The following is an 8,638-nucleotide window of genomic DNA, read 5'->3' as shown; positions in this document are numbered from 1 at the left end:
CCAAAAAGCCTAGCCGAAATGTCCTGAACTAGCTGAACGTTTTATACTGCATCAGCTGAATATATGCTGAATTAGTTTGAGAGCAGAAATGCACCCAAATGAGTATAAACAGGAAAACAATATGCTGAGTCAGCATTCACAGTAAGAAGCTGATTGTTAGACTACTGGAGGACAAACTGACCTCATCTCCTTAAATTAATTGTTAAAACTGAATAGTTTTCATTTGATTCTATCTTAACGTGATTCTTGACCTGCCATTGTGTATCTGTTCTTACCAAACCCAGCCGGTTGAAGCAGATGGTCCTCTTGTCCTGATCCTGGTTCTGCTAAAGGTTTCTTCCTCATGAGGGAGTTTTTCCTTTCCACTGTCGCCTTCATGCTTGTTCGAGATGAGAGTTAAAGTCAAAGCTGCTCGTCAGATAAATAATGTTCAATTATTATTTTATATGTGAATGTTTCTGTTCAGTGTATTGAGACGACCTCTGTTGTGACTTGGAGCTCTATAAATAAACTGAATTGCAGTGCAGTGGTCCTGCAGCTCTTGTGTTCACGTTCGTTCCTGTTCCTCCGCCTGCAGACGCCGAGCCCCACGGAGCCAACATGTTCTCTCCTCGCACCAAGACCTGGACTTTCCCCAACCTGAAAACCCCCGCAGGACCAGCAGAGGTGTACCTGGCAGTCGAAGAGGAGGAGGAAGACGCTGTAGCTTTTGGATCACCGTTCAGAGGGGTAGGCCCAGAAGAACTGTAGAATGAACTGAGCTCATGTGCATCAGATTCACTGAGGTGTAGCCATTTTGAGTAGCTGTGGTGGCCATCTTGCTTTCTGCAGACATGGGCAGAACCATTGCCTTTCAGTGGTGGGGGGTGAGAAACAATGGGCCAGTTACAGCGACGTTCTTGTTTACAACTGGGTTTAGTGCTGCGAAAACACACGGCCACCATTTCATTATTAAAATGAACTGCTTTCTCTAACCCACTTTTTCTGCACCTGAAGGCATCACATAAGTGACTGAACTATCTCCCGTCCCTCAGAACATGAAGGCCGGCGGCCCCTCCTCCAGTGGACCCAGGATGGTGGACCCAGGAAACCTGCCCGTGCCCGCCCAGTCTGGACTGAGCCGCAGGGGGAAAATGCGAACCCCCAGCGTGCCCGAGATGAACCGGGAGGCCGGGCTGGAGCTGCTCAGGGAGCGACCAGAGGAAGCACTCTCCCCAAGCCGCCCCCAGGTCCTGGAGACCCCCGAGTCTCTGAGCGACTCGCTGTACGACAGCCTGTCGTCCTGCGGCAGCCAAGGATGAGAGGACGAGTCCACCAGCTGTGACGCTGCTGCCTCCTCTGAGGAATCGGACTGAAACTTTAATCTGACGTCGACTGGAAGGACGGATCATCTCTTCTCCTCAGGATTTTTAAAACACATGAAGCCAAAAGCCACTAATAATATAGATCGTTCACCTTTTCACCGTCAAACTCAAGCGTAGACACTTGTGTTGAATCGTGTGCAGGACTACGAAATGCACGGCCAAGCTAACGATCAGCACAACTCGTCGTTGAGAACTGTTTTTATTTGTCCTGGTGGGAAGATGTTCATGAAGGAAGCAGCAGCTAGATGAAGTATTGTTCTGTCATCACTTCACCGTAGTGTTTTGAGGAAAAACGAATGTTCATGTCTGTTCCTGACTGCTTAACTTATGCATCACCATGTTGAACGTAAAAGAAGCTTCGGCCATGTTTATATTGTTTCAGTCTGTTTCTGGACCATACTGCATTTCAAAGGTAATATATACCAGCAATAATAACATAGATGAGACAAATGGCAACATTATTTGATGGACATGTATGATTTTTATTTATTTTAAATGTACTTTTTTATCTTTCTGTCAAAACTGCAGTCTCCTTGCTTTGGTAGAAACGTTCAGATCCTGTTTCTTCATCTCTGCTCTGTTTCAGTGCAAATAGAAACTCTCTGTACCTACCGCCACTTTTTCAACTTTCTAATTAAAAGTTTTGATTTAATTTGTGTCTTCCGGTGTCCTGGATCTGCAGAATGCAGAGCTCAGTCATGCTGCTGCATGCGTCTCAGCTGTGATGGGTCCAGTAAGAATGTGTGCTGGCGCACAGCCACTGGGAGGTCCAGCTGTGGTCAGAAGTTTCCTCTCATGAGACTGAACCTTGAACGATGACGACAGAGTTTGCTGCTCAGAGTTTTCTGTCATCCACAGGGTCAAATGTATCCATCCATCTGAATCTTGTAAAGGTCTAACGTGACCAGACCGTGCGGCCGGTTCATCAGTGATCACGATCAACTGCAGCTGGCCGTTTCTCTGCCAGTATAAAAAGGATTTGAACATGTCACCACTTCAGCGTCTGGAAGAAGATCCAAACTGTTCTCAGAAGGACCTACGGTTGGATGTTCAGAGCGACCAGCTGCCATGTGCCTCCGCCCACAGTGAACCAGTTGTACACCAGCTGTCCTCATGGACAAACCAGATGTCTCCTGGAGAAACGTTTTATGGTCAGATGAGACAGAGTTTTAGGTTTTTGGCCACTATGACTAGACGTATGTTAAGAGTTTAGGTGAGGCTTTCAGACCTAAGAACTGTACCCACTGGCTGGCACGGTGGTGGTAGCATCATGCTGTGGGGCTGCTGGCACAAAGAGGATGTAATAATGGGGGGAGACCTGGACCTGTTGCCTCCACAGCTTGACGACAGAGCAGTTATGAAGACGAAGATGTTTCAGCCTCCCCTCAGATTAGCAGCGAGGCGGTTGGTCCTCGGCCGCACCACCAGCTGGACGTGTGAACCGACTGGACGTTCTTCCTGTATATGTGGTCGGCAGCTGGTGTCCTCTCCTGTGGTGGGGTGCACCAGGATGAGTCAGCTGCAGCTCCAGATCATCTGACAGAGGAACGTTCTGCTTTCCTTGACGTCTCGTTGAAGGTGTAGGGTCCAGTTCTTCTCCAGCGCAGATCGTTGATGAGTCAGAACTTCCTTTACTCCTGGTTTTAATGTTCTGAGTGAAAGTCATGTTTCCTTCAGCTTGTTTCTGTTCTGATGCTTTTTTTTTATTCTCCCTGTTTTGTTTGTATTTCCTCCCAACTTCAGACCCAGCTGACTGAAAACATGAAACTTTTCTCAAACTCAGCTAAGTGCAAAATTTCCATATTTGGACGATAAGAAGAGTTGGCGCCGTTATCAGAAAACAGTAAAAGCTGCTAAATCAAAATTCTTCTCTGATATAATTACTTCAAACTATCACAACCCACGTGTCCTCTTCTCCACCCTAAACTCTGTTCTCCACCTCACTGAACCATCACCTCTGGAAGCCTCGACTGAGCTGTGCGACAACTTCTTACATTTCTTTGTGGAAAAAATTGCGACCACCCGGGCTCTCATTTCCCCTCCAACTCATGACTCATCCATCCCACCTCAATCTGTAGCTCCTTTTGACCATTTTGAACCCATCACTCTATCTTCTCTAGAGCAGGTCATGTGCAATTTGAAACCTTCTGGCTCCCCCTTTGATGTGGTCCCCCCTCAACTACTAAAGGAGGTTTTTCCTACTCTAAGTCCGTCCATTCTTGCCATAGTAAACAGTAGTTTATCCACTGGCGTGGTGCCAAAAACCTTTAAACACCAGCCTCTCCTGAAAAAAACAAACCTTGACCCCTCACTCGTTTCCAACTACCGGCCTGTCTCCAAACTCCCATTTGTTTCTAAACTACTGGAGAAAATAGTCGAGTCCCAGTTGAAGTGCTTCCTGGAGGATCATGCCATCTTAGAGCTATTCCAATCTGGCTTTAAACCTCTCCACAGCACTGAAACTGCCCTACTGAAGGGCTTTAATGACATCTTCAGATCCACAGATACTGGTGATTCTGTGCTGCTTGTCCTGTTGGACCTCACAGCCGCCTTCGACACCATCGACCATGAGATCCTCATTGCTAGGTTGGAGCAGTGGGTGGGCGTCACAGGATCAGCCCTCAATTGGTTCAGATCTTACCTCACTGACAGATCCTTTTGTGTCTCCATCAAGGATTTTAGTTCCGCAGAGGCAGAGCTTAAATGGGGGGTTCCGCAGGGATCCATACTGGGTCCCCTCCTATTCTCTTTATACCTGCTGCCGCTTGGTGCTATTTTCTGGAAACACAACATGCCCTTCCACTTCTATGCCGATGACTGTCAAATTTACTTCCCCTTAAGACACAATGGTACATGCTCTATTCAACCGCTGCTCAACTGTCTGGCTGACATCAGGGACTGGATGGCTTTAAAATTCTTAAGTTTCAATAAAAAGAAGTCTGAAGTCATGTTGTTCCCTCCCAACGACACAATCACAAACCACTGCATCGACCTCTCTGCTCTAACCCTGTCAGAAAAACAAAGAGTCACTAATCTGTGCGTGATAATGGACCCTTCCCTGAAACTTAACAATCATGTAAACATGATTGTAAAATCATGCTTCTTCCAACTGAGGCGGCTGTCTAAACTGAAGCCCATATTGTCCAAAAAGAACCTGGAGACCGTAATACATGCATTCATTACATCTAGGCTTGATTACTGCAATTCACTCCTGTTTGGTATCAGTCAGACCTCCATTGCACGACTACAACTGGTCCAGAATGCAGCAGCCCAATTTTTAACCAGTACAGGCAAAAGAGAGCACATTACACCAGTCTTGGCCTCACTGCACTGGCTACCGGTTCACGTTCGAATCCCGTTCAAAATACTCATGTATGTCTACAAATCACTGAACAGTGCCCCCCCATCTCTCTGATTTGCTACAACCGTATGTCCCACCACGCTCCCTGAGGTCAGCAGACCAGTTGCTCCTCACAGTTCCAGGAACTCTTCTTAAGCGCAGAGGTGACAGGGCCTTCTCTGTAGCAGGACCAAGACTCTGGAACGAGTTACCTCTGCTTGTCAGACAGGCCCCCTCCCTCTCGGTTTTCAAGTCCCGTTTAAAAACTCACTACTATTCAATAGCTTTCAACACCAGATGATCTGTTTTGAGATCCTGTATGCTCCACACTGGTTTGTCGTCATTATCTGCATCGTTTTTTGTCTATATTCTGATTTACCTCATTTTGTATTTTGCTTTGTGTGTTACCTGTTGTTTTGTCTGTACAGCACTTTGGTTGGCCTTGTTGCTGTTTTAAGTGCTTTATAAATAAAGTGGTATGGTATGGTAAGAACAAAAAACAGTGAGACACTAAAGTTTATTCAGACCTGGGAAGATATTTAGGCAAAACTACATTTTGAGTTTTAAATTATTAAAATATTTAAAATAAAAATAAAAAATCCCTTCCTATGGGCTCACCACCTATGGGAGGGGCCAAAGGGGTCTGGTGCAATGTGGGATGGGTAGTGGCCAAGGGCAGGGACCCTGGCGGTCTGATCCTCGGCTACAGAAGCTGGCTATTGGGACGTGGAATGTCACCTCACTGGTGGGGAAGGAGCCTGAGCTGGTGTGTGAGGCTATGAGGTTCCGGATAGAAATGGTCGGAGTCACCACTACGCATGGCTCTGGCTCTGGAACCAGTTTCCTTGAGAGGGGTTGGACACTCTGCCACTCTGGAGTTGCCCCTGGTGAGAGGCGCAGAGCAGGAGTGGGCATACTTATTGCCCCCCATCTTGGTGCCTGTGTGTTGGGGTTCACCCCGGTGAATGAAAGGGTGGCCTCCCTCCGCCTACGTGTGGGGGGACGGGTTTTGACTGTCGTTTGTGCTTATGCACCAAACGGAAGTTTAGATTATCCACCCTTTTTGGAGTCCTTGGAGGGGGTACTGGAAAGTGCATCTCCTGGGGACTCCCTTGTTCTGCTGGGAGACTTAAGTGCTCACGTGGGCAATGACAGTGAGATCTGGAGGGGTGTGGTTGGGAGGAACGGCCCCCTGATCTTAACCTGAGTGGTGTTCTGTTGTTGGACTCTCCTGTGCTCATCATGGATTGTCAATAACGAACACCATGTTCAAGCATAAGGGTGTCCATATGTGCTCTTGCCACCAGGACACCCTAGGCCGCAGTTCGATGATCGACTTTGTCATCGTCTCATCTGATCTGCGAACGCATGTCTTGAACACTCGGGTGAAGAGAGGGGCGGAGCTGTCCACTGACCACTACCTGGTGGTGAGTTGTCTCCTATGGTGGGGGAGGATGCCGGTCAGACCTGGCAGGCCCAAATGTATTGTGAGAGTTTGCTGGGAACGTCTGGCAGAGTCTCCTGTGAGACGAAGCTTTAATTCCCACCTTCGGGAGAACTTTGAACATGTTCCGGGGGAGGTGGGGGACATTGAGTCCGAGTGGGCCATGTTCCGTGCCTCTATTGTCGAGGCGGCTTACCGGAGCTGTGGCCGCAAGGTTACCGGTGCCTGTTGCAGCGACAACCCTCGAACCTGGTGATGGACACTGGCGGTGAGGGATGCTGTCAGGCTGATCAGAATCAGTTTATTATTGCCATGTCAATGAACGAGGTTCACAACTAGGAATTTGCTTCGACATAAGGTGCAAATAGTAATAAAGTAAAAATGAGAACATTACATAAGACATAAAACCTGTATGATGGAATCCTATTGGGCCTTTTTGGCCTGTGGGACCCCAGAAGCAGCTGATGGGTACCGGCAGTCCAGGCGACATGCGGCTCGGGTGGATGCTGAGGGAAAAACTCAGACATGAGAGGAGTTCGGAGAAGCCATTCTGGTCCACCATCCGGTGGTTGGGGGGGGGGGGGGGGGGCAGTACACCACCAACACTGTTTATAGTGGTTGTGGTGTGCTGCTGACCTCAACTCGGGATGTCATGGGTCAGTGGGCAGAATACTTTGAAGACCTCCTGAATCCCACCGGCACGTCTTCCACTGAGGAAGCAGAGCCTGGGGACTCTGGGTCGGGCCCTCCAATCTCTGGTGCTGAGGTCAGGGGCAGGGCCCCACGGATGGATGAGATTCGCCCGTAGTTCCTTAAGGCTCTGGATGTTGTAGGGTTGTGTTGGCTTACTCGACTCTGCAATATTGTGTGGACATCGGGAGAAGTTCCCCTGGATTGGCAGACTGGGGTGGTGGTCCCCCTATTCAAAAAGGGGGACCGTAGAGTGTGTTCCAACTACAGGGGGATCACGCTCTTAAGCCTCCCTGGTAAGGTCTATTCGGGGGTTCTAGAGAGGATGGTCCGTCGAATAGTCGAACCTCGGATTCAGGAGGAGCAGTGCGGATTTCGTCCTGGTTATGGAACACTGGACCAGCTCTACACCCTCAGCAGGGTCCTCGAGGGTGTGTGGGAGTTTGCCCAACCGGTCTACATGTGCTTTGTGGACTTGGAGAAGGCATTCGACTGCGTCCCTTGGGGAACCCTGTGGGGGGTACTCTGGGAGTATGGGGTACCGGGCCCTTTGATACGGGCTGTTAGGTCCCTGTATGACCAGTGTCAGAGCTTGGTCCGCATTGCCGGCAGTAAGTCGGGCTTGTTCCCGGTGAGAGTTGGACTCCACCAAGGTTGCCCTTTGTCATGATTCTGTTCATAACTTTTATGGACAGAATTTCTAGGCACACCCAAGGTGTTGAGGGGATCCGTTTTGGTGGTCTTAGGATTGCGTCTCTGTTTTTTGCAGATGATGTGGTCCTATTGGCTTCATCAGATCATGATCTACAGCTTTCGCTGGAGCGGTTCGCAGCCGAGTGCAACACGGCCGGGATGAAGATCAGTTCTTCCAAGTCCGAGGCCATGGTCTTGAGCCGGAAAAGGGTAGAGTGCCCTCTCCGGGTCAGGGAAGAGGTCCTGCCCCAAGTGGAGGAGTTCAAGTATCTTGGGGTCTTGTTCACGAATGAAGGAAAAATGGAACGTGAGATCGATAGGCGGATAGGTGCAGCGTCTGCAGTGAAGCGGGAGCTGTACAGGTCTGTCGTGGTGAAGAGAGAGCTGAGTCAAAAGGCGAAGCTCTCAATTTACTGATCGATCTACATTCCTACCCTCATCTATGGTCATGAGCTTTGGGTTGTGACCGAAAGATCAAGATCTCGGATACAAGCGGCCGAAATGAGTTTTCTCCGCAGGGTGTCTGGGCTCTCCCTTAGAGATAGGATGAGAAGCTCGATCATCCGGGAGAGACTCTGAGTAGAGCCGCTTCTTCTCCACATTGAGAGGAGCCAGTTGAGGTGGCTCGGGCATCTGGTTAGGATGCCTCCTGGACGCCTCCCTGGTGAGGTGTTCCGGACACGTCCCACCAGGAGGAGACCCAGAGGAAGACCCAGGACATGCTGGAGGGACTATGTTTTATTGGCTGGCCTGAGAACGCCTCGGGATTCCCCTGGAGGAGCTGGACCAAGTGGCTGGGGAGAGGGAAGTCTGGGCCTCCCTACTTAAGCTGCTACCCCCACGACCTGACCCCGGATAAGCGGAAGATGGATGGATGAAATATTTAAAATGACAAATTGAGTCATTTATCTTGTGGCTTTTTTCTGGATGCTTTAAAACATCTGAACCTTCTGCTGGAAAATATTTTTGGTTTCTTTACGATGAAATGTTTTTTGTTGTGAAATTAGACATTCCAAGCCTTTAACTGTCACTTTGACCTCCCTCTGTAGATGTCTTGACCTTAACTCAGTGGTTTCCTGGACTCAGGACTCCACTAAAGATATGAAG

At 49.0% G+C, this 8,638-nt stretch overlaps 1 protein-coding gene across 1 annotated transcript in view; it reads left to right on the top strand.

Annotated features, from left to right (window-relative positions):
* nckap5l (NCK-associated protein 5-like) overlaps nt 1-1,801 on the top strand; it is a gene marked incomplete in the record, with an annotated part of 51,663 nt that extends 49,862 nt beyond the window's left edge. Inside the window, 2 exon segments of the mRNA XM_037684639.1 lie at nt 578-729; nt 1,035-1,801. Of these exon segments, the coding sequence (XP_037540567.1) occupies nt 578-729; nt 1,035-1,301 (419 nt within the window).
* Nucleotides 1,802-8,638: the final 6,837 nt, after the last annotated feature.

Source organism: Nematolebias whitei, chromosome 11, assembly GCF_014905685.2.
Source record: "Nematolebias whitei isolate Nwh7 chromosome 11, NemWhi1, whole genome shotgun sequence".
In the NCBI taxonomy this organism is placed as follows: Eukaryota; Metazoa; Chordata; class Actinopteri; order Cyprinodontiformes; family Rivulidae; genus Nematolebias; species Nematolebias whitei.
The sequence above is the reverse complement of the archived record's forward strand: the minus strand, read 5'-3'. Positions and strand labels throughout refer to the sequence as shown.